The 25,734-nt window shown below is 49.7% G+C and overlaps 1 protein-coding gene across 1 annotated transcript in view; it reads right to left on the minus strand.

Moving 5' to 3' along the window:
* Nucleotides 1-1,497: 1,497 nt before the first annotated feature.
* The window catches only part of LOC134016341 (neuroligin-2-like), a gene marked incomplete at its 3' end in the record, with an annotated part of 24,333 nt that continues 96 nt past the window's right edge, over nucleotides 1,498-25,734 (minus strand). Inside the window, exons 1-3 of the mRNA XM_062455714.1 lie at nucleotides 25,166-25,734; nucleotides 13,038-13,091; nucleotides 1,498-1,647 (exon numbers count right to left, since the gene is read on the minus strand). The exon at nucleotides 25,166-25,734 is cut by the window's right edge and continues 96 nt beyond it. Of these exons, the coding sequence (XP_062311698.1) occupies nucleotides 1,498-1,647; nucleotides 13,038-13,091; nucleotides 25,166-25,637 (676 nt within the window). The remainder of the gene's footprint in view (nucleotides 1,648-13,037; nucleotides 13,092-25,165) is intronic.

Raw genomic sequence — 25,734 nt, forward strand, 5'->3', positions numbered from 1 at the left:
CATGCGCTCTGACTGTCACAGGAAAATCTCATCCATCTTATTGGATGCAAAGGAGAGAAGATTACTCTAACATTTCTGCCATTAGGATGAAACTGTCTTAGATGCCGAGCTACTGTAGCATTCAGATGCTGTCTGTGTGGCATCCGTTTGCATACCAATGAAGAAGTCTGCAGACAGGATCAAATTCCCACCTTCTGACAGATTGAAGAAGAAGAAGAGAGCCTCTCATATCCTCAGTTTAGCTCTACTGCCAATTTTCACATGAAAAGGTCAACCTAGTCTTATGGGGGAGTGATGTGAGGAGATAGGGGGCCTGCTGGTCATAAGCAAACTATACACACACTAAACTACACACACACAACACACACACACACACAAAGGCACGTGCACACGGCCACAGTTTGATATTTTTTCTGGAGAGTCTCATAACTGGACCTTGAGATGGAGCCAACTTCTTTGTTCGGTTACGTTTTTTCTTCCAGAACTTTTGTGAAGGCTCTGAATCAAGCCCTTCTCTCTACAAGGGAGAGGTGACTCACTAAGGAAGTGGTGCCTTTACACTGACTCAGACAGGCTTTCCATCAAGGTCAAGGTCATCTTTACCCACGTTCTCCATTCAATCCTTACATCACATTGGCAATTAGCACCAGGCAGTACTCAAACGTGTTGAGAAGAAAGAGTGTTCATGGAACCCCTAAACACCAACCTGTACCCTGGAACAGTACGAGTCCTCCTGTAGTTCATAAAAAGCCGGGAGAGAGGTACTCTAACTCATCCATTCCATTCTCTGACCTTCACCACCCACTTCCTGTGTACGGGAAGCCCAATGAACCAAAATACCTCCCCTGGGTAGTTCACAACTGCCCATGGGGCTGGCAGTGCAATGTCAGAAAAAAACCAGGGCCAGAAAAGTGTGATTCTGACAGGCCGAAAGGCACCGGGCCTCTTTATAGACTTATCTGATTGGTGGGGAGGAATAGGAGGTCTATCTGTTGATCTGCTCTGAGTCACGATGTTGTTAAAGTGAGAAAGTGGGAGGTGTATTTTCTACGCCAATAAACATGCCTTGTGTTTGGGGATGATTTGCATGTCTGTTCCTCTGCCGGGTATTTGTGCCTCGTAAAAGGAGGGGCAGGACACGTCCTAGACACGGCCAAACGACCCTGACATCAGACCAGAGCAATCCTAGCCAGAGCCCCAGACAGGAGCAGTCAACTAGTCTATGCGACAAAGAGCAAGGACGAGAACAGCCATTTGTGTGTGCAAGTGCAAGAGGCAGACAAGTCGGAGAGAGCGAAAGAGAGGGCGATAGAGAGAAATAACACGAGTGTGTCCGTGGGAGAGAGAGAAAGAAAAAGGAGAGGAAGAAAGGAGAGAGAGAAAGAGGAGAGGAAGAAAGGAGAGAGAGAGACAAAGAGACATAGGGAGACAAGAGAGTCAGAGAAAGCGTTTGTGTGGGTGCGAAGATGGAGTTTGCAGCCACAGGCAGGACCCTACCGAGCACGCCCAGACGGTAGTTCATGGTGACCACGATGACGTTGCCGTAGGCGGCCAGGACGCTGGCGTCAAACATGTTTCCGGTTCCTTCCATGTAGGAGCCGCCGTGGATGAACAGCATCACTGGCTTCTTCCTGCGGTCACGGATATCTAGAGAGGGAGAGAGAGAGAGAGAGAGAGAGAGAGAGAGAGAGAGAGAGAGAGAGAGAGAGGGATGGAGAGAAAGATAAGGGACGGGGTCGAAAAGTAGAAGATCAATACATTTTTCCTTTTTTTTCTAATTTAAACATGTACTTAACCAGTGAACTGGATAGAGGTCATTTGCAATACTTTGAAGGTTGAAGTTTTCAGGGGCCACAACAACAACAACAACAACAACGACACAACAGGATCCCAGTTGTCTACAGATGACCTGAACGGTTGTGTTACACCCATGTTGACCTGAGTTGTTCTAAACACAGTTACAGGAAAACGGTGGCAGGACTCACTGTGAGGTATACTGCTGTTGTTAGTGTGGTTGTGAGGGGAGAGAGAGGCTGTGTGCGGGGTCTGTGTAAGCATGTCGTTGTGTAGCTGTGCGTGCGTGTGTGTGTGTGTATGCGTGTGTGTGTGTGTGTCGGCCACACATAAGCCCGGGGATAATTAATAAGGGAGAGCGCCAGAGTGGAAAAGAAACATAAATAACCTACTACGGCATCTGTTCATCCTGACGAGAGAGGAGATAGAGAGAGAAGGAAGATTGAGGGAGACGGGAAGAGAGAGAGAGAGAGCGAGAGAGAGAGAGAGAGAGAGAGAGAGAGAGAGAGAGGGAAGAGAGAAGGGAAGATCGAGGGAGACGGGAAGAGAGAGAGGAGAGATAGATAGAGAGAGAGAGAACGCCAAGTCACAACCTGCAATCAACCAGTGGAGACAGCTGCTGAAAACCACACACACGTTCCACCCCAACACACAAATAAGTACTGTAATACAGTACACACACACATGCATGTACACGCACGCCCACGAACATGCACGCATGCACACACAAGGAGCCGCAACGGTGTCGCTATGGCAACTGCTTCAGTTTGACTTCTTCCTGTGTCTCCACTCTCCCCCAACCCCTCTACCTTTCCTGATCTCCCTCTCTCCTTGTTTGTCTCTTCACTGCCTTCTCCTCTCCTTTCCATCTCCACCTCTCTCACCACCTCCACCTTTCTCCTCGCTTGCTCTCCTCCATCACCCTCTTTCTTTCTTTCTTTCTTTCTTTATTTTCTTTCTTTCTTTCCTCTCCCTCCCTCCCTCCCTCCCTCCCTCCATCTCACTCTTCAACCCAAGCTGTTCCATCACAGGGGGCAAACTCATTGACTGTTGCCATGGAGACATATTGCAGTCACGCATCTCTAACCCCCCCATTACACCCCACACCATCTCCACTCAATCTCATTAGCGTCAAAATGACCATGTACACACACCACACACAGACGTTCTCTTTCTTTGTCCCTCTCTCACAATCTCTCTGTCCCTCTCTCTCCATCCCGCTGTCTTGTTACAATCTCACTCTGTCTCTCTCTCCGGACATCTCTGTCTCTCTGTTTGTCTCTCCAACTGTTCAAACTTTCTTTGTCTCTCCCTAACTGTGTTTGAGAAAAAAGTGTGAGAAAGAAAGAGAAAATGAAGAACGACACAAAAGGGAGGGAGTGAGAGAAAGAGAAACAGCGAGACTGAGGAATGTGACTAGATGTAGGAATTCAGCCATGGCCAAAGACATTCAATCAGAAGAGAAAGAGACATAAAGAAACAGGGGGAAAGAGGCAACAAGACAGAAAGAAGACAGAGAGAGAGAATGACAGCGAGAGAGAGAGAGAAAGAGAGAAAATGACACGGAGTGAGAAAAGAGAGAGAGAGAGAAAATGACAGAGAGCGAGAGAGGTCTGTTGATGGATAAGGTCCAGAGGGGGCTTACTGTCACTGATCCTCTCAAGCAGAACAGAGACAGTAGAACGATTAGCCCCCCAAACTCTGTCTGGCGTTCAGCCACAATGCACAACGCCAAACGCCATCAAGCTCCGCCTCCCCTGGTGGCAACCCACCGGAGCCCATCGCCACGACGTAATTAGCCACTAATCGATTGGTCACGGGGGCATATGGGACGGCGGTCCTATTCGGGGCGGGGCGGTTCTCCGTGCGGGGGCTGATTCTGGATCAGCTAAGCTTGACCGAGTCACAACAGGAAGCCTCAGAATGGGACCCGACTGATCTGAGAACAGTCTTTAACCCCTTGAGTTCAACTGGAGCCAGTTCTCAGCAACATTCTTGATCCGGGTAAAGGAGGAGCATGATGTGCAATACATGCACCAGACAGTTCATGTTTATAAATGAGAATTCTTACAAGTAAAATAAAAAATGAAGCACTTCCCCAACACCAAAGCTAAGTTTTCAGGTCGGGGAATCACACACGAAAGCCCAGACACGAACCATATGGTGATGAATATGGTTTTCAGTCATTTATTCATTTATTCTAATCTAAAAGCTCCTCCTGAATCTTGGGAAAAGCCTACAGGCGGCTAGTGGAGAAGGGGACTCCATCACGGAAGATTTCTCTGGGTTAGGCGGGTGGTGGGGGGGGTTTAAAGGTAGTGCAGACTAGTCACTCAATTGCCTCCATCTCCTCCATGCGTTTCAGCCAAGACAGGAGGACGAGCCCGCTTCTCAGCCCAGCGGAAGGATAATTAAAAAGATATTGGATCAAATTGGAAGGGATGAGGAGGAAAAAAAGAGGAATATTATATTTTAAAGGGAATATTTTCTCTGTGTTATCTTTGTGATATACATGGGCTTAGTGAGTGTGACCGCCCCCCCCCCCCCCCCCCCACTCCCCATGGGTGGGACACACACTCACAGACGCACATTAACACCACATGCACACAGAACCCCTACACCAGGTGGGGGTGGTTGTGTGTGTGTGTGAGGTCAACAGGATCCTGAGGTCAGGCTGAGAGGGTGTTTTGGGGTGACAGCAGTTAGTGATGAATGGGTCCTGATGAAATGCACAGCAACGGAGAAGGGCTTTGCACACACACACACACACACACACACACACACACACACAAGCACACACAAACCACCTCAATCATTGCAGCAGAGCTGTGGCCACTCACTAACTAATTGTATGGTAAGAGAAAGAGAGATAAAGAAGGAAAGAGAGCTGATGGGGAAAGAGAACGATGATCGTGATAAATTCAATTATTTTTCAATTATTTTGTTGGCTAGTAAGTTTATCTGTGTGGAAACAGGAGCAGGCGGGATCATGATGCAGTGTGTAGGTTTGTCTAGGTTGCTGTGTTGGTGTGTATGTGTGCACCCATATCGTTTGTGTTTAAATGTTTCCACAGCTTCTTTGATAGAGGGGAGCAGCAAGAGAAACTTAACTTACAAACAGGCAAGCTCCTTGAAAGATTGCACACACACACACACAGTCCTGATGTTGTGTGGCTGCGACTGCAGGCCCTGTGGGGACTATGGCTATAGCCGGAGCCTTCTTTCTGGCCTGTATTTGTATTTTGCCTCCACAAACTCTCACTAAATCACACACACAAACACACACACACACACACACAGACCGCTGAGATTAAAGCACAGGCCACAAAACCCCTTTCACCGTCTTACTGGCAGGATGTGTGTCTCCGTGTCCACGGTCTCAGGAGCTGGAGAGGTTGGGAGTCTAACAGGCAACTACAGTAGCGTGCAGGCTTCAGAGACGGGAGGAAAACGAGATAAAAAGAGAGAGAGAGCGGCAGACTGGGAAAGAGAGAGAGAGAGACGGAGAGAGAGAGAGAGGGAGACGGAGAGAGAGAGAGAGAGAGGGAGACGGTGAGAGAGAGAGAGGGAGACGGATTGAGAGAGAGGGAGACGGTGAGAGAGAGAGAGGGGCATAAATGAGGGCCATCCTTTTCCCTCTCTTCTTTTCCGAGCTTAATGACACACCTACACTCTCTCTCTCTCTCTCATCCCACCTCTTCTTAGTTCTCCGCCCCTCCCTTCATCCTCCTATCCCTCTGATCTCTACGCTCTGCTTTATCTCCCGCTTGACCCCCGCCCCTCCTTTTCTTCACAACTTCTACACTGTTGTGCCCAATCCTTGTGGTCGCCCTTCCTCTTCGTTCTCTAACCCTCTCTCCCTCTCTCCCTCCCTCCCTCCCTCCTCCTCCTCCTCCTCCTCCTCCTCCTCCGCCACTCTCCTCCTCCCTCTAGCGTTCAGAGCCTTTCCTTCTGTTTGTGCTTTGTGTCATCTTCCTTCCTAGTCCCTCTCCTCTGCCTCCGCCTCCCCTCCTTCCTCGGCTGTTTGCTGCGCCCCTGTCTTTCGCCTCTTTAGACGCTCTCTCTCTCTCTTTTTTCTTTCCTGTCTTGATTGCATAAATAAAGACTGGATTAGGCTGGAGTTGTGTTTCTCTCTCCATCTGAGATCAGATCAATTAGCACACTGGAAAGGAGAGGGAGGCCAACACACACGCACACACACACATGCACACACACACACAATGCCTCCCTGTGCTCCAAAATACCACCAAAACGGAGACCATCCACACACACACTTGGACTCTTGTCCTTCCTCCCCCCCCTCCCTCGCCCCCCCCTCGCCCCCTCATTCCTTCCTCATCCGTTTTTTCCCCCCCCCATCCTTCGAGCCGTCAGGCTCCTCCCCCTTTCCTCTTCTTTCTACACTCCTTTATCCTTTCTAGAATGTTCTCTTTCTTCAGAAAGCGGCCATGTGGTACACAACAACCCAGCACCATTAGGGTGAGTCCGGTGCTCCCTCCCTCCCTTCTCTCCCTCCCTCCGCCTCCCTCTGTCCTTACGTGACCCTCATTACCATCTTTCCACCTTTACCCCCTCCCCTTCATCCCTCTCTCGCTCCTCTACCCATCCTTCAATATCCCCAGGTCTTCATGGTGTGGCTGGGCTTAATAAGAGCTGAAAGGAGCCTGCCCGATAGAGTGGTTCCATGAAAGGCATACTGGCAGAGCTGTGTGTGTGTGTGTGTGTGTGTGCATGGGTGTGTGTATGGATAGCAGTTTGTGAATCAGTGTGTGAATCAGTGTGTGAATCAGTGTGTGAATCAGTGTGTGAATCAGTGTGTGTGTGAACAGCAACAAATGAATCAATGTGTATGTGTTTGTATAAAATCTAATCAAATCCCTCAAAAATGTGTATAGCCCTTTTTATATGCAATGTCACAGAAGGCTTCACATATGCCTATAGAACTGCTCCTCAGTCAACCTAAACGCTCAAGGATTGTATGAATCGGTGTATGTGTGGGTGAACCAATGCGTGTGTCTGTGTGAGTGTGTGAATCAGTGTATGTGTGTGTATTAGTGTTTGTGAGCATGAGAGTGAACCATTGGGTGTGTGTATTAGTACGTGTGAGAATAAGAGTGTGTCTGTGTGTCAGTGTTGTAGAGAAGACCACCTAAAGCGAGACACGGTCAGTCATGACCAAGACCAGAGTGTATCAAGACCGAGACAAGACCAAGACCAAGGCAGGGCGACACCGAGTCAAGCCCTGGGCCCGCAACAGCGTCTGTTGTGCTGTAGAACAATAGAACAGACAAGAGTAGATAATAAATATCTCCATTCACTCAGCTGCCTTATTCAAACAACCCTGCTGGGTACAACACTATTCATCCATGGCACTTACTGCTGTGTGTGTGTGTGAGAGTGTGGGTGAGAGAGTGTGTGTGTGTTCTACACAGCCCTTTTGGAGACAGACTGACTCTAAATTGGCCCTGCCCTGCCTCTTGTCTCCTGCATACCCAGACAGGAGCAGTAGAAGGAGTCTTAACTACCACTGTGAGGCTTCAACTAGTCTCAGGCTTTCCTACATACACACATCTGGATAATTGGAGGCTAGCAGGAAGGCTGAAACATCCCCACACACACACGTACGTGCGCTCGTACACACACACACACACACACAGTGAGAGGCTGCCAGGTCTTCCTCCCGCCCCTGGTGCAGGTCTCTCCTGCTGTGCCTCTTGGTGCTGATCTCCCTTAGACAGATATGCTGCGGTGCGTGTGAGTGCATAATATGTGAGTGTAGTGTTTATATATATATATGAATATATTGTTGGAGAGGGCGTGCGTATGCGTATATGCATGGGTGGGTGTGTGAGTATGTGTGTGTGTGTTGGTGAGAGAGGGTGTGTGTGTGTGTGAGAGAGAGAGGGTGTGTGTGTGTGTGCGTGAGGGAGAGAGAGAGGGTGTGTGTGAGAGAGTGTGTGTTTTAAGAGAGTGTGTGCGTTTGAGAGGCAGTGTGTGTGTGTGTGTGTGTGTGTGTGTGTATGTGTGTGTGTGTGTGTGTGTGTGTGTGTGTGTATGTGTCTCCCTAGGCAGGTTCTCCACAGCAGGCTCACAGGGAGGCGTCTGATCTCTCAGCAGTGAGCTGGCCAGGATCTGATCTCACAGCAGCTCTGACAGGAGACTGGCACCATGGTGCCACAGAGTGTGTGTGTGTGTGTGTGCTATGTTTGGGGGGAGTACAAGCCTCCTGTAGCTAGATCCAACTCCCAACACAGCAATACTGTTCTCTGTAGAAATGCATCTAAACTGTCATCTATTGAAGGGGTTAACATGTAACCGATAGACAGGCAAACAGTAAAGGTAGGCAGAGAGACAGATAGACAGACACATTCAGGCAGACAGACAGACAGACACATGCAGGCAGACAGACACATGCAGGCAGACAGACATGCAGACAGACACATACAGATAGACAGGCAGACAGCAAGACAGCCAAGCAGACAGACAGGCAGACAGACGGCAAGGAGGGAATTGAACCCAATTCCAAACATTCCCCGGCATATCCTTTATCGCTCCCATATCAAATGACTCATCCCTCTTCAGCAGCTATGGATTGGATGGTGATGACTAGCCACAGTTCTCTACAGTACTCCATCAACACTGAACAGAACCTGTCCTAACATTAGATTCACTATCCTGGGCTTCCTCCAGTTCGCCTTCCAAGAATGGCTCTACTGTATATAGCTCTCCACACAACCCCCATCCTACAGACAGGATGTAGAGGGAGGGGGGGGGGGGGGTTGGGGGGAGTGTCATAAGCGTAACACTCCGCCCCCCAGGCCCAGCCAGCCGGCGAGTAACAACTGGCGATGACGGGCGGCCTGGCGCCAACTCTCCTCTTCCCCCACCCCCCTTCTTCTCTCTCCCTCCGTCTCTCTCCCCTTCTCTCTTTGTTCGTCTATTGTTCTTTCCCTCTCTCTCTCTCTCTCTCTCTCTCTCTCTCTCTCTCTGAGTGTCCCTCGACTTCCCTGTCTCACTCTTCCCACCTCCTTCTCCCTCTCGTCTCTCTCCTTACCTCCCTCTCCCCTTCTGTTCTCCCTCCCTCCCTCCTGTGTCTCTCCCTCTCCCTCTCTCTCCCTCTTGTGTCTCTCCCCCTCTCTCTCCGTTCCTCCTGTCACAGTGTTTCCTCCCCGGCTGTCTGCGTAGGTGTGCGCGGCCTCCCCAGCCGCCCCGCCCGACGCTGACAGGGTGTTTTGGGGCTGTTTCCCGGGCCGCTGTGTTAGCGTGGTGCGAGCAGGCTCCCACATAGGCTGACAGAGGAAAGCGTCTGTGATAATGTTGTACTTATGTCAAGGTGACAGAGCTTCTGCTGGTTTGGCTGGCGCTTGCACAGCAGACACAACGACACTGTCTAGGTTCAGCATCCTTCCTCTCCTCCTCACTTGCCTCTCTCTCTCTCTCCAGTTACTGTACTCCCCTCGCTCAGACGGCTTTAAAACTTGTCTCTTTCTACTCTTTCCTTGACTTGTTTTGCTCTCTCTTTCTCTCTTGATTCACTTTACTTTCTAGAAGGTCTCTTTCTTCAGTCTGTCAGTCTCTCTCAGAGATGAAGAGAGATAAAGGGAGAGAGAAGCAGGCAGAGAGACAGACAGACAGAGAGAGAGACATAGAGAGAGAGAGAGAGTTGCAGATTATTGGTCTCTGGTACTTCTGTAGCTCTCTCCCAGGGTTTAGTCTCATTCAAGCAGGCCGGGAGGCTAGTCGGCCTTTACGGCTTCAAAGTTTAAGTGGAGTGTGTGCGCGCACACTCCACACTTGTTTGTATGTGTGTCTGTATACATTTAATTGTGTGTGTGTGTGTGTGTAGGGGGTGGGGGTGGCATGAGGAGGGAGGAGACAGAAAAAGGGAGAGCTGGTCAAGGAGGGGAGGTCACAAGGACACAGAAAGAGAGCAACGTGGAGAGCGAGAGGCAGAGAGACAAACAAGGACGGAGGTGAAGATAGAGAGACATTGAGAGAGAGAGACAGAGACATTGAGAGAGAGACAGGGACATTGAGAGAGAGAGACAGAGACATTGAGAGAGAAGAGTCACGAGAGCAAAGTGGCTGAAAGACACCTTCAGAGTCTGGAGTCAAACAGAGAGAATGAGGGGAACGTCGGATGGCAAAAACAGTGGGAGGAGAGAAAAACGAAGAGGGCGAGGGGGAGGAACAAATGAAGGATATTTAGTCGAGAAGATGGAGAGAAATAGAGGAGAGAGGAAGCACTTCAAAGTGAGGAGCAGGATAAATCTCTTGATGTGCCCATACACACCAAGAGCATACACACACGTCACACACACACACACGCGCACACGCGCACACACGCACACACACGCACACCACTGACTAGACAGTTAAGACTCCAGGGAGAAAGAACATCACTGAGAGTCTCTTTGCAGTACTCTACCTGGCATCTCTCCCTCCATCTCTCTCCTTTCATCTTCCTCTCCATCACTCTGCCGCCCCCCCTCTCTCACACACACACACACACACACACACACAAGACCCCATTTTCAAATTACAGAGTACGGTGCCCTCAATTCACACTGACATCCTGCATGCAGGTAGGGAATTAGCAAGAGGCTTTCGGTGAGGTCCATTTCCTGGATCCTGTCTGTCTTAGGGGGCGATCCACACTCTGAATCCTTGAACTCTTCAGTGCCGTCTACGAAAGGGCCTGAATGTCTTCGGCACAGTCTATCTCCTGATATGCTATGGCGCAGTCTAATCTAGATACGCCGTGCTGATCTTCTTGTGCATTGAGGTGTCTGTTAGTAATCAAGTCCATTCTGTTGACGTTTGAGAAGGTTTTCCGTTCAGACTGCGTTGACTTGACGGATGTCGTCTTGTCATGTGTTCTATTGTGCTGAATATGGACACATTGACTGTATGCACCAAAACGACATCTGTAGGATGATTACTGTAATAACAGCATGTCACAACTGTTTCATGTTTGCTGACATCCTTCATGTCATTCTACATGTCCATACTGGAAGTTTGTTTTCCTTTCGAATAATTCTATATGCTTGAAGACTGTGATTAGCTATGGGTATCATTAGAGCTACATGTAGAATGGGTACAGTCCCCACAGTGCTTTCGTTGGGTTTATAAACAGCTCTGTTGGTGTGTGTGTGTGGGCTGGGAGCTGTGTGTGTGCATGTGCGTGCATGGGTGGGGAGTTGTTTGTGTGTATGTGTACGGGGAGGTCTGAGTGTGTGTGTGTGTGGTTGTATGTGGCCAGGGAGTTGTGTGTGTGTGTGAATGCATGCGGGCGGGCGGGGAGCTGTGTGTGTGTGTGTGTGTGTGTGTGGGCAAGAGGTGTGACATCATCCCTGACAGGAATGTGTTTCAGGTTACAGGCTCAGGTGGTAAGATCCTTTCCTATCTGATCAGAGCTCACACACACACACACACACACACACACACACACACACACTCTCCACAGAGATCAATCAATCTCTTTATACAGCCTCTAAGTGTGTACTGCCATTGCTGCCAAATAGCCTTCCTCTCCTCACACCTGAGTCAGGCTGGAGGATTCTGACCTTCAGTGGGCTCGTCTGAAGGACCTCACTACACTGCTGTACACAAACACAGACTGTTTTCATATTTTCATTCATCCATCCATTTGTTAATCTGTTCATTCATTCAATTATTCATCCATTCAGCTATCCATCCAACCATTCATTTATTTATGTCTTTATCAGTTCATTCATACATTCATTCATCCACTCACCCATCAATCCTTCCATCTGTTCACAAAGTATCCTTTCCGAAAAGCCGAGCAACAAAAGCTGTAGAACAAAATGTCCGACAGCTACAGAAGAGCAACATCTTCTGATAGCGGCTCGGTCGTGACAGGAAGTCACAAGGAGTTCTAGCATCAGCGGGTCATCAGGTAGGGTGTGAGGAGGAGTTAGCACGCACTTCAAACAGTGATGACAGAGGAAGGACGTCTAAAGGCAGGTGGGTCAGTATTTGGGTGGAGACACTGGTGGATGTTAGGAGAAGGTATTAGGGTTGGGAAGAGAGTTAAATCATCAGATGGAAGGGATTATGGAGTTCCTGCAGCCTTCTAAAACTAAAAGGAAAGGATGGTTGGTGTACACAATCTTTATCAAAAGTTTTCCCCTTTAAGGCTTTCACTTCAAAAGCTTTACCCCAAAACACCATATCAAAGAGAATCAAAAGCACATATTTCATGGCCCCAAACAACTGTGAAAAAAATTCCATAAAAATATCTTATTAACAATTATGTTTTCTCCAAGGAAAAACAAACCAGAAACAAACAAATACCAATGATAGAAAAAAAAGAAAAAACATGTTCACACAGTCATGTCTGTATGGACAGTGTTACATGACTACGGTACAGTATGCCCCTCTAAACGACAGGAAACTCTCTTCTGAACTCCTGCACTCTGTCTGTGTGTCTTAATCTCTCTCTCACTTCAAATGTTTTGTTTCTTTCTCCCCTCTTTCCATCCCCTTCTCTCTTTCTGTCTCTCTGTTTCTGCCTCTCTCTTTCTCTCTTTTCTTGTCCCTCCCTCCATCCCTCTCTCTCTTCTCCTCTCTTTTGCTCTCTCTCTCTCTCTTCCCATCTCCCTGTCTCCAACCCCCCACCATCTCTCTCTCTTCTCCTCTCCGTCTCTCTTCCCATCTCTCCATCTCCACCCCCGCCAACTCCCTCTCTCATCCCATCTCTCCCCCTCTCTTCCTCTCTCTCTCCGTCAGTATTGACTGAACTCCCAAGTGATAGTGTGAGAATCCTGTTCTCTGGATTTAAATGTGAGAAGGTGTGGAGCTCAGAAGGCGTTGCCGCGAGAGACACGACAGCGCCGTCGCCTCATCCTGTAGTCAAGGTTGTTCAGAGTTCATCCCAATCCCAGTCTGACAATACAGCTGAAAAGAGGTTTTCTTTAGAGGAAACACTCCTCCGTCAAGGCGACAGAGATGAACCCAGTTAGCTGTACTATGTAACACAAAACTCGCTGAGGTTAAAAATTCATATTTCATATTGCAAAAAGACAGTATATTCATGGAAAAATGACAGTTTCAAGTTGAATGCTATCATATTCAGCACATAAACACCTTAAAAGCACCATAAAAGACATGAATATCTTCTTTATAACTTATTACTGATAGATGTGTGTTCTATTGGTTTTTCTCTATTCCCCAAAAAGACCTCGGAACAAGAAAAAAGGAAAAACATGCAACAAAAATACCTTCATCTCTGGGTCGGTTCGTTGCAGATTCATCGTGTTTTTTTGTGAGCGGACCTAGGGTTAAGAAAAAAAGGGGGAAAAAGAGAAAAGAGAAAATTCAAAAAAGATTACTGGCAAAAACGGAATAAAGAAAAAAATCAAAAAAAGAAAAGAAGAAAGAAGAAGGCAAAAAGGTACAAATCAGCAAGAGTTGTTATTGTGTGTTTTGTTTTTGTTTCTTTTAATATAAAAAAGGACAAAAACCAAACTTAAAAAGGCATCACAGACACAGTTATCACAAGAAAGAAAGACACCAAACTCGCTTTGCAAGATCAAAGAAAACCCCCTTTTCTAAAATCTGATGACGGGATCGCTCTGATCCTCCCTGAGGGATAAAATGGCCGCCACAATTGACTGCTATCCAAGCCCTTCTTTTAAACCCGATTTGTTCCCTGCGTCCTAGCAGCTAGGTCTAGCTCCTGGGAAACACAGAAAAATCAATGTGTAGGAATATAGGATGAGGCTTGTGGTTTAGAAAAACAAGACACCTTTGACCCCCCATCCCCCCTTCCTGTTTCTTTCTCCTCCTTCAACGGAAAAAAAAGAACAGGCAGAGAATAAGGACACCTGGGAAGTGGAGAGAAAGGGGGGGACCAAGTCACGACGGCCTCAACTCCCCCCTCCCTCCCCCCCTCCTCCCTCCCTCCCTCCCTCCCCCCCTCCCCCCCCCCCCCTCCCTCCGCTACGCACACTGTTGTTAGTATAACAAAACATTATTGTGTTCACTCTCTTAGAAAAGACCCAGAACAGCAGGTTAAATACACACTGTAGAATTCACCCTGATGGAGGCAGACAACAGAGGAATGTTTTTATTAGACAGCCACCTCTATGAGGGACACAGCGTGAAGCAGACCTGCAATGACAGAGAGCATGTTAAGCACGTGTTACACAGGGAAGGACAAAAGGTGCGCGTGAGCGTGCCCGTGTGGTATTACCGCTAAAAGCAAATCCCCCCAGGTGAGTAAAAAATTACATGGCCTAACAATGAAGTGTCAATTTAAGATGACGTGTAAAAGCTTGAAGTTAATTGCACCGGGGAAGAGCGTGCGAGTAAAAAGGTGGATGTAATTTGATCCACGTTGTCGGCTGGCTCCTTGGTAAATGCAGGAGAGGGAGGAAGAGAGACAGAGGGAGGAAGAGAGACAGAGGCAGAGGGAGGGAGAGAGAGAGGCAAAGCCAAAGAGAGAGAGAGAGGAGTGAAAGAGAGGGAGAAAGGGAGAGAATGACAGAGAGAGCAAGAAAGAGAGAGAGCGTGGGCAAGAGAGAGAGAGAGAGAGAGAGAGAGAGAGAGAGAGAGAGAGAGAGAGAGAGAGAGAGAGAGAGAGAGAGAGAGAGAGAGAGAGAGAGAGAGAGAGAGAGAGAGAGAGAGTGATAGAGGACGCTGCGTGAGGCACAGAGAGAACCGGAGGTCTTGTGAGAACTCGTCAGTAGACGGCTGAGTGCAGCAGGTGTTCAGCTGCGAGGCTTGGGAGCCACACCAGAACACAACCAGGCCTAGCGGACGATTACCCCAAGAAGTGGACCAAATCACCCCCGTAATGGTCAGCGCTTACAGCCTCAAAGGAAGGCAGGTGTGATTGAACCCAACCTGTGGAAGGAAATCAGGACTGGAACGGAGGCACACAATTCTTGTGGTTCAAACTTTCAAACGACACAGTCTTATTTTGGAGAGTTAAGAAGATAGGTGGTGACAATCCGAAGATGATGCCCCATGACCTTGCTCCAGAGTATATCACCTAGCAACAGCACAGCTGGTTTATAATGTCAAATTTATATTTGTATATTTTATGAAGCCTTCAAAAAGAGATTTTTTTTAGACAAATAACAGGGTTTGGAGCAATTATGGATGATTGAGTAGCTGACTGGGCAGGAGATATTAGGGGCAGTTTGAAACCTTTACTGGCATTGCTGCTGAAACATTTCAAGTTTTTTTGAGATGCTGAGGAAAAACCATCACTCTGTCAACCTTTTAGTTGTTCATAACCCCCTCTTATCCTTGATCTTCCATCCCTCCTCCAATATCCCTTCACCTTTTTCATCTCTGTCCTCTCTCTCTCTCTCTGTCTCTCTCTCACACACCGACACACACTCTCTCTCTAGCAAAGGGACAGGTTGCCTTGGCAGCACTTTGAAGACAGTTACGTAAGGCATTTTTTCAGCTCCAGTTCCCCCCCAGCCAGGAAGTCTCACACAAACAAACTGATACACACACAGATAACCACAGGCCCAGCACCCCCCCTCCCCCCGCAGTCACACGGACCCTCACACCAGTCAAAGTGCGTCAGTCAGTAAATAATAGAAAATAATCTAATCTTTGCCAACAACAACTGTATTGTGTGTGTGTACCTGTGTACAGAACATGCATCACTCGGAATACTGAATGCTGTGTTCAAAAGTCTTCATTAACAAGGGTGTGTGTGTGCGCAGCGAAGCCTCAGTAAACACGGGTGCGAGCAGGGCAGATTAAACACGGGTGCGAGCAGGGCAGATTAAACACGGGTGCGAGCAGGGCAGATTAAACACGGGTGCGAGCAGGGCAGATTAAACACGGGTGCGAGCAGGGCAGATTAAACACGGGTGCGAGCAGGGCAGATTAAACACGGGTGCGAGCAGGGCAGATTAAACACGGGTGCGAGCAGGGCAGATTAAACACGGGTGCGAGCAGGGCAGATTAAACACGGGTGCGAGCAGGGCAGATTAAACACGGGTGCGAGCAGGGCAGATTAAACACTGGTGCGAGCAGGGCAGATTAACACGGGTGCGAGCAGGGCAGATTAAACACGGGTGCGAGCAGGGCAGATTAAACACGGGTGCGAGCAGGGCAGATTAAGAGCACCTAGGTGTGAGTGTGCCCCCCCTCCCTCCAGACGGCTGTGTTTGCTGGGGATGATGCACGAGTGAGCAGCAGGGAGTCTGACAGGTTGTAAAGTGAGCCTCTGGGGATGAATAATGGACGCTAGTTGATGGAGACGGGTGTGCGCGTGCGCGTGTGTCATGTGTGAAGAGAGAGAGAGAGACAGTCATTGTTCGTTCCAGTGAGTCAGACGCGACGCCTCTCACTGAGTGTGTCTATCTCACCCCCCCCCTTCACCAACCTCCACCTCCTCTGAGCCATCCGCTCAGTGTGTGTCGCTGCCCTGGTGAGCAGATGGCACCTGTGTGTGTGTGTGTGTGGTGTGTGGAGGAGAGTGAGAGAAAGGAGAGGGGGGAAAGGAGATAGAGAAAGGGGGAAGGGGAGGGAAGGAGAGAGCTGGAGAGAAAAAGCGAGAGAAAGAGAGAGGGAAGGGGAGAGAAGAAAGAGAGAAAGAAAGAAAGAGAAAGAGAAAGGAAAGAGAAAGAGACAGGAAAGAGAGAAAGAGAGAAGTATACATAGAGAAAGAGGTAGAGCAGGGAGGACAGAGGGTGGACAATCTGTTCCAGAGGGATGCCATCTTGGTTCCTCTTCACTATTTATGGTGACACTAACTAATAACAGGCCAGCATCAAACAACCTTCCTCCTCGCCTTCTGCCTCCATCCTTCCATCCTGAGACAGACCTTCCTCTTCGCCTTCTACATCCATCCTGAGAGACGACTCTCGGAGCGTCATTTGTCCGTCATGTGTTATTGTACTTCTGTTGACTTGGTCTGTTGATCTATCTCCTCCCCCCTCTCCTCCTCCCTCTGCCTTCCCCTATCTCTCTTTCCCTTTTAATGTACAACCCTGCCCTCTCTCTCTCTCTCTCTCTCTCTCTCTCTCTTTCTCTCTCTCTCTCTCTCTCTCTCTCTCTCTCTCTCTCTCTCGCTCTCTCTCAGTTTATTCGTGTTCAGACTGTGAACAGCAGAGCATTATTGGAGCCACCCCCTCTGAGAGAGAGAGAGAGATGGAGAGAGAGAGAAATGGAGAGAAGAAAGGAGAGGAGGACACAGACGGGGTGTGTGGATAGAGAACGGGGGAGAAGGAGAGCAAAGTGAGATGCAGAGCAGGATGCAGAAGGCGAGGTGTGTTTGAAACAAAAAAGGAACTGTGTGTGTGGGTGTGTGTGTGTGTGTGTGTGTAAGAGAGAGAGAAAGAGAGAGAGAGACAGAAGAGAGATTGTTCTCTATAATGAGGTATTGTTTGGGAGAGGCTGTAGTATATAGGAGCTGAGATGAAGGGAGTGTGGAACTAGGTGAGAAGATGGGGTATGCGAGCCGGGGAAAGACACACCGAGAGTTTGCAACAAAGCAAACCAGGTGTGAAAAAGAAAGATATTTATAACAGAATACATGGGAGTGGTGTAAAAGAGGTGTTTCTGCAGCGGGAACGGTGCGAGAGGAGGAGAGGAGAAAGGAGGGTGGATGGGAAAGGAGTGTCGAATGTGTTTGAACAAATATAGGGAGATAGGAAAGAGAGAGATAGAGAGAGAGAGAGAGAGAGAGAGAGAGAAGAGAGAGAGAGAGAGAGAAGAGAGAGAGAGCGAGAGAGAGAGAGAGAGAGAGGGGGGGCAGCACGAAAATGACACAGAGGATACAGAACAGAGAAAGGGATGGAGTTACACAGAAAGAGAGAGCCAGAGAGACAAATGGAGAGAAATAGAAAGAGGAAGAGATGGAGAGACAGAGGGAACGAGAATAAAGGGAGCCAGAGAGAAAGAGAGAGAGAGAGAGAGGGGGAGAGAAATCAAAAAAGAGACCAGGCAGGGAGCCAGGTGGGATGACATTTACAGAGCGGTGACGTGTAGGAAGGCATGAAGGTTAAAGCCATTTTCTCCCCATGCAACCACACGCACCGACACCACAGTTACTGTCTGTTTATCCGATTCTGTATGTGTGTGTGTGTGTGTGTGTGTGCCTGTACAGTATACACGTGTGTGCACTCCCGCACTCCCCAATTTGCCATCTGCTTACTTTTGTGTGGAAGTGTGAGAGTGTGTGTGTGTGTAAGTGTGTGCCAGTGTGTGTGTGTGTGTGTGTGTGGGGAAGTGTGAGTCTGTGTGAGTGAGTGTATGTGTGAGTACAGTACGTGTGGATGCCGTCACACCTCGGGTGACCCACGCGTTTTCGCTCGTGTGTGTTTGTGTCAGTGAGTGTGCCGTGAGAGTGAGTGTGTGTGTGAGTGATTCCGCGTTCTCCGCGGCGACAGGCGAGCGTCGGATCTGGATGCTTCACTGCGCAATCTGGACCATAATTCACCTCTGTCCCCTGGAGATGAGGGTCTAATCCCGTAAGAACACACCGAACGCATCGTCTAATCTGAGAGATTATAATTTTCAAGCCCCCCTCTTATCTCTTTAGTGGTTTGGGTGTTGGGGGAGCAGGGGATGGGGGGGGGGAAGTAGGGGGCTTGTTGATTAGAAAACCTTCCTTTGTGGAAGGCTCCTAGGCCAATTGGAAGAAGAGGGGAGGGGACGCAACAACTGGAAGTGCTGTGAAGTCCCATTAAAACCAAATCTTTAGCTCTCTCTCTGTCTCTCTCTGTCTCTCTCTCTCTCTCTCTCTCTCTCTCTGTCTCTCTCTGTCTCTCTCTGTCTCTGTCTCTCTCTCTCTCTCTCTCTGTCTCTTTCTCCTCCCCTCTTCCCTGTTTCTTCCATCCATCTCCATCCATCCTCCCAGCTCCTGGGTGGACACACAGGCCACTTGTGATTCTGCGTGCGTACGAGCCAGAGAAGCAGCCCACTGTGGCCGTCAACCAGTTCATCTGGGCCATCCACACACCTATTGATTAACATCACATGGTCATTAGTTCCACAGCCTTGGTCGTGTAGCGCCATAGGGTCAATAACCCAGGAGGCTTTAACGCAGGCACACGCTTCCACGCAAAAACACCCCCCCCCCTCCCCGCGCGCGGCTTTGCCTCCGAGTAACCCCAGCCTCTTCATCTATCTCTTCATCTTTTATTTCTCTGTTTCTTTTTTCTTCCTCCCCCCCCCTCCTTTTCTCTTTCTCTGTGTCTGTGCATGCCCTTCCTCTTGTAGCCCTGGGAGGCACTGTGAGGAGGCAGAGCTTGGCAAGTGGGGGAGTGTGTGTGTGTGTGTCTGTGTGTCAAAGCTGCTCTGCATTCACATCCACAAGCCACCCCAGCTACAGCGAGCTGTAAAGAGATGGCCCTTTGAGCTGCGGCACAGAGGGAGAGAGAGGCGGGGGGGATGGAGGGAGAGGAGGGAAAGAGAGAGAGTGTGAGAGAGAGAGAGAGAGAGAGAGAGAGAGAGAGAGAGAGAGAGAGAGAGAGAGAGAGAGGAGGAGAAACAGGGAGGACACAGAGGGAGAAAGAGGGATGGAAAGAAAGGAGGGAGAAAGAGAGGCAGGGAAGACACAGGAAGGGAGAGGGATGGAGGGAGAGAGGGAGGGAGGGAAAGGAGAAAACAAAGAGAGAGAGAGAGAGAGAGAGAGAGAGAGACAGAGAGACAGCTAAAGATTTGGTTTTAATGGGACTTCACAGAATTTCCAGTTGTTGCGTCCCCTCCCCTCTTCTTCCAATGGGCCTAGGAGCCTTCCACAAAGGAAGGTTTTCTAATCAACAAGCCCCCTACTCCCCCCCCCCCCCATCCCCTGCTCCCCCAACACCAAAACCACTACAGAGATAAGAGGGGGAGTGGAAGAAGCAGTCAAAGATGAAGGCGGAAATGCAGAAGCATGAGCCGTGTGCAATGGTGTGTGCGTCAAACAGCAAGAGAACTAACCCTGGGCTTAAGGTAGAAAGGAGAAGATGCCTTACCATGGGGACAATGCAAATCGGCCTCACTTCAAACAGCCAACAGGGCATAGCCCTTTTACATTTTGCATCAATAACACCTTTTAACAATAAGGCGATCTTTCTGTGCTTTTCAAATAAATATTCCACCTTTGAAGCAGTAGGTTGTTCACGTAAAGTAGTGGCATGATTGCGTCGGCCTGGCAGATAAACCCCAGCTGGAGGAATAACAGTGCGACTTCCTGTAGAGGGACCACTATAAAACCACCCTGGGAAAGAGGGCACACAGCACAAAACCTTTTCATTCCAGGTTCAGAGAGACAGTTTAAATGCCGCGGACGGTCCCATGTTGAATGGAAATGTTTGTGTGAGCTCATTTTTGTTGTTGCCAATCCGTGACATGAGGTTGGATGGATGTTTAGTTTGGGGGGGGGGGGGGATGGGGGCGGTGGAGGGGGGGATGAGAGAGATGTAGACGTTCTGGTGAGGACGGGGGGGGGGAGAGGAAGGGGGGCAAAGCGTGACGGAAAACAGCAGACAGCTGAATCGAGAGAGAGGGAAGGGGGGAGAAAGAAAGAGAGAGAGAAATAAAGTGAGAATGTAGTTGATAAGAGGCCCAGGCGACCAAGACGAACATGCAACACGTCGGAGTCGTGAGACGCACACACACATGCACAGAGACGCCACACACACGCCCCATCAGACAGCGCTAACTCCCACCCGCCCACAAATGCATCAATGCTCTCTCTCCTCTCCACACACTCCCTCTCTCTGTGGCTCAGGAGCTATAAATAGCTGGAACGGAGCTCTTGCTAATTCCCTCATTCAGAGTCTAGTGGGAAGGCAAATGGATGCTGTCTTTGACGCGCGGCGCTGACAGCAAATACAGGAGAAGCTGGAGGGTTGCCAGGACGACAGAGTTGCTGTACCCCCTCCGCCACCCCCCCCCCCCCCGCCACCTCCCCCATGTCTCTCACCTCACATCTTCGATACATGGCGCTTGCATCCTATCTCCTTCCTCCCTCCTTCCCTATCCTACCTTCCTCCCTCTCCACCCCTCTTCCATTCCGTTCATTTCCTTTCCTCTACTCCCTCCTTGCTCTTCCTCTTTTCTGGGTTCTCTGAACACACTGACCTCTCTTTTGCTACACATAGGAAACAATATTCTAACCCCTCGGACTTAAAACAAACACACACACACACACACACACATGCAAGCATGCAAGAACATGCATGCACATAAACACATAAGCGCTGACACACACACAGACATACACTTCCTTCCACCCTAGGGCAAGGCAGGCTGTCAGTAGTCATGGGTATCCGAGGGCAACCAGTTTGTGTTTATTAAAAGGGTACACAAGTCTTAACTGGAGAACTGACCTGCTCTGATGTGATTTGACCCCCCCCCCCCCCGTCAACACCCTCCCCCCCCCCAACACCCAAGGTAGGGGGAGGAGAGAGAGGGAGGGGGAGTCGGAAGGATTTGGCCTGTTGGTGGAAAAAGATGAGTACGTGCTTCCACCCGGCACCACTTCATCTCTTCCTCCTCTCCCTCCTCCGTGCCATCCCTCCTTCCATCTCTCCTCCACGCCATCCCTCCTTCCATCTCTCCTCCACGCCATCCCTCCTTCCATCTTTCCTCCGTGCCATCCCTCCTTCCGTCTCCGCTAGAACACCTGCTCCCCAGAGCCACGGCTTCTCATCTAACTCAAGGTCTCCTCCTTCACTTCATCCCTCGTTCCCCGTCTTTTCCTGCTCTGCAAGTCCTTCCATCCTCTGCTGTACCTTCATCAAGTTGCTCACTTCAAAGGCAAAGTCTGTGTGTGTGTGTGTGTGTGTGTTTGGGTATTAGTTAACACTGGTTCCCATGCTAATTACCAAAGCCCTATACAAAACGACCTTCGTCTTAACAGCTCTTTTTCACCCCCTCCAGGAAAGATTTTGATCTACTTTTTCAGTTTTCCCATATTTTTGCTTATACTTTCCCTCGCTCTCTTTCCAGGGGATATCAAGAGAGACTGATGTGAGGAGAAGGAGAGATGGAAGGAGCTAAGCGAGAGAAGGTAAGAAGAAAGAGTCCGAAGGAATGATCAAGGTTGGTTCCTTCTTCAAAGGCAAAATCCATATCATATTCTACCTCCTCTGCAGCGCCTCGCTGTTCTTTATTTATTTCCTTTGTGTATTTGTTTACCTGCTCATTTGTTTATTTATTTGATTCATCTCCGCTCTGCCTGAGCGTTTAGATGACGTCCCAACGGCGCCATGTACCCGACCCTCACGTGACTTCCTCCCCACAAAATGAAAAAGACGGCAGGATGGAGAAGGAGTCAGAGGGAGGGAGGGCTATATCAATCTGTTTCTGGGTGTGTGATTGTTTGCTGGTCTTGGGAGAATTGCTAGAAGTCCATTTTCCCATGACTCCCCCAGCTACACGAGGTACACACATTAGAGGACTCATTTTGACCAGGCTGCATCAGTGTCAGGGTCATAGGTCATGTAGTTCCTGGTTACTCTTAAGAATTGGACAATTACCAAGAGTTTTACAAACATTCTAAGTTCCCACTCATAAACACAAGCACAGTTCCGTGTAGAAACTCGACACAAGACGATAACATGACTGTAATTTTTTGAGACGCAACAAGAGGCGGAGTCATTAGACGTCTGTCATTATGTGATATCTGGGATTATTATAGGCCGTGGCGGGGCGGAAGGGCGTGTCTGTAGTCTTCTGGCCTATCACGGACAAGCGGTGGCGCGTGTGAGCCTCGGTGATCGACCGCTCTGGGATGACTCGGCTGGACCTGAGGACGAAGGCCTCATCCTGTGATTTATGGGATGGCGGTCCCCGTGGGGAACCGTTGCTAGGAACACAGTCCCTCCCCCTATATCTAGCAGCGCGCGTGTGTGTGTCCCTGGGTATATGTGTGGAAATCTGTGAGTGAGTGTGAATGAGTGTGTGTGTATACTGTGCGTGTGTGTGTGGGGATGGGTGTGTGACCGCCCCTGGTGCTGCAGCTCCCCCAGGGTCCTAAAGGCTGACAGTGCCTCCCCTGGGGTGTGGCGAGGGGGGAGAGGAGCGTGAAAACAGCAGGACGGCTCTTTTAAAAACAAAACAAACACGGAATAAAAATATTCCACAAAAACCTCTGGGTCTCATTTGTTTAACTAATGCAGGAAAACACATGCATGTGTCCTAGATTCATTCCATTGGCCTATTCTCATGTGTTATGAACTCCAGTTTACCATTTAGAAGTGGAACGTTCCTAAAAAGGAGATCTAAGAGATGTCTTCTCCTTCTACGGCTGTGGGGTGTGGAGGTTGTGTAAAGCCGGGAGCAAGATAAAGGGAATGATGGGAGGGGGGTGGATTGAGGTATTGAGCAAGTGAGTGTAAAGATCAGGGGGGGGGCGGTCATCTTAGAAAAGGTCCCAGTCGCAGACGCCTGTGGGGGGGTGGGGTGGGGGTGGGGGGGGGAGGGGGAGGGGGGTTGTCAGATAAACAGAATATGCACGCACGCACACACACACATCCATATCTGATATGTACCAACAGTAAGTACAAAAGGGGTGTGGATCCAACTCAGGCTGAGCAGAGGGAGACAGGGAGGATTGAAACAGAAAGAAAAAATCCTTTGAAGACAGGTAAAGCACTAAATGTAGGAGAGACCTGGCCAGCTGTCTGGTTGCTAGGATCTGATTTTGAGAGAGCCAGGCTGGGTATGAGCACGAGTCTGTGTACCTTCTGTGTGTGTGTGTGTGTGTGTGCACACACCTGTGTTTGTTGCGTGTGCTGATTGTCCCCGCAGACAGAGACTGATGAGTGGTCATTGATCTAGTGCCTAGTGCCCCTCTCCCCTCCCCTCCTCTCCTTCTCCCTCACCTCCTCCCCTCCTCTCCTCTCCTTCTCCCTCATCTCTCACCTCCTCCCCTCCTCCCTCATCTCTCACCTCCTCCCCTCCTCTCCTCTCCTCTCCTTCTCCCTCATCTCTCACCTCCTCTCCTTCTCCCTCATCTCTCACCTCCTCCCCTCCTCTCCTCTCCTCTCCTTCTCCCTCATCTCTCACCTCCTCTCCTCTCCTTCTCCCTCATCTCTCACCTCCTCCCCTCCTCTCCCATCCTCTCCTCTCCTTCTCCCTCACCTCCTCCCCTCTCCTCTCCTTCTCCCTCATCTCTCCCCTCCTCCCCTCCCCTCCTTCTCCCTCATCTCTCCCCTCCTCCCCTCCTCTCCTCTCCTTCTCCCTCATCTTTCACCTACTCCCCTCCTCTCCTCTCCAAGAGCTGGCTGGGAATGTAAAAGATGGACCCAGTGGAGAAAGAGGATGAGGAGCAACACGAGGAAGATGTAGCTACACTAGCAGCTACCTGTTGCCGAGGCTTCACTGCACACACACACATGCACACGCGTTGATAAGTCATCGCGGAGGAGTTGTTGTGGTGGTGCTACATCGTCTGGGGAGGTTGAAGGTTAACCTCTCAACGTTCTGCTCCATATCGCTCAATAACCACGTGTCATCACCCACAACTCACTCATGTTCTGTATTCTGGAAGCCCCTGACATTTACAGGAGTATGTGTGTCTGTGTGTGTGAAAGAGAGTGGAACATGACTGAGAAAAAAAGTCGGAGTTGAAAGGAGTGAGGTCATGTGTAGATTTTCAAATACCACAGAACGTTTGGCCGGATGTTGAGTGATTGAGTAGGCAACAGGTGGCAAAACGTGCGTGTTTGCGTTTTGGAGGAGAGACAGCGTTTCCTTATGAACTGGAACACACCATTTCACTCTGAACTTGTCAATGACCTGGTGAAACGGTGTTTCACACACACGCGCACACACACATACACACACTCCAGTGGGACACTGCTAGGTTGTTAGTGCTATTTCGTGTTCCTGTTGACCAAACTAGCCCTTCCCAGAGAACACCCACAGCCATTACACACACAGTTTGTTCACATTGAGAGAAAAAACACACATTTTGTTCTCAGTAAGATGCAGAAGAAGGCAGTGTGACAGACAGTGATGAAGAGTACCTCAAAAGCTGTTAGAAAAAGAGAAAGACCTTGTCATTGTATTTTTTTGGAAGGGTCAGTTTGTGATTAAAAAGACAAAAACACATTTGAAATACCAACCCCCAAATCATCTCAAAACCATTGAATATGATTTGTATAAAATTCCCATGTGGTAAAAGACGGAGACCTTTCATATATTCGGAAAACAGAAAAACAAAAAAAGATTCGAATGATGAGGCGCACGAGGAGAGGGGGGAGGGAGGGGAGAGAGGACGCCGTCTTGTCGAAGAGACCTTCCTTCCGGTAAATTCTTGTGTGTCCCCTCGACTCACGCCTCTCCTCGCCTAAAGCCCTACAGACCAGACGAAAAAAAAAAAAAAAAACACGTCTGAAGAAACCCCCCCCACCCCTCCCCAAACAACCCGACTCACCGTCCTCGGTGGGCACGTAGACGTTGAGGTAGAGGCAGTCCTCGCTCTGGTTCTGCACGTAGCCCGCCGCCACGTCCAGGTTGTCGGTGAACCACACTGGCAGCATGATCTCCGGCAGCACGCCCTGCACGTTCTGCGGGCACACGGGGGCGAACTGCGTGGCGTTGCGCACGTCCTGCCACGAGCCGGGGGCCTCGGGGGGCTGGAAGCGGCGGTCACCGATGGGCGGGGTGGCGTAGGGCACCCCCAGGTACTGCTCCACCGGGCCCAGGATCTCGTTGTTCAGGTCCTTCTTGATCCCGCGCAGCTTGCCGTAGTTGGTGGTCACCATGGGGTGTTTGGATTGGTCGATTTTCTGGCAGGAGGAGAGCGAGAGGCGGAGCGCCAGGCCCAGCAGCCACACCAGGCAGGTGTCGGAGGACGGGCGGCCCCGCCCTCCTCGTTTGGAGACGGGAATCGGGAGGAAGTGCATGACGAGTCTCTGATTGGCTGAACGGCGACTTGTCCGTCTCAAGCCCCCCAATGGAGAGGCAGCGTTCAGGGAGGAGGGGAGGAGGCGGCAGGAGAAG

The sequence above is a fragment of the Osmerus eperlanus genome, unplaced genomic scaffold, assembly GCF_963692335.1.
Source record: "Osmerus eperlanus unplaced genomic scaffold, fOsmEpe2.1 SCAFFOLD_257, whole genome shotgun sequence".
NCBI lineage: Eukaryota > Metazoa > Chordata > Actinopteri > Osmeriformes > Osmeridae > Osmerus > Osmerus eperlanus.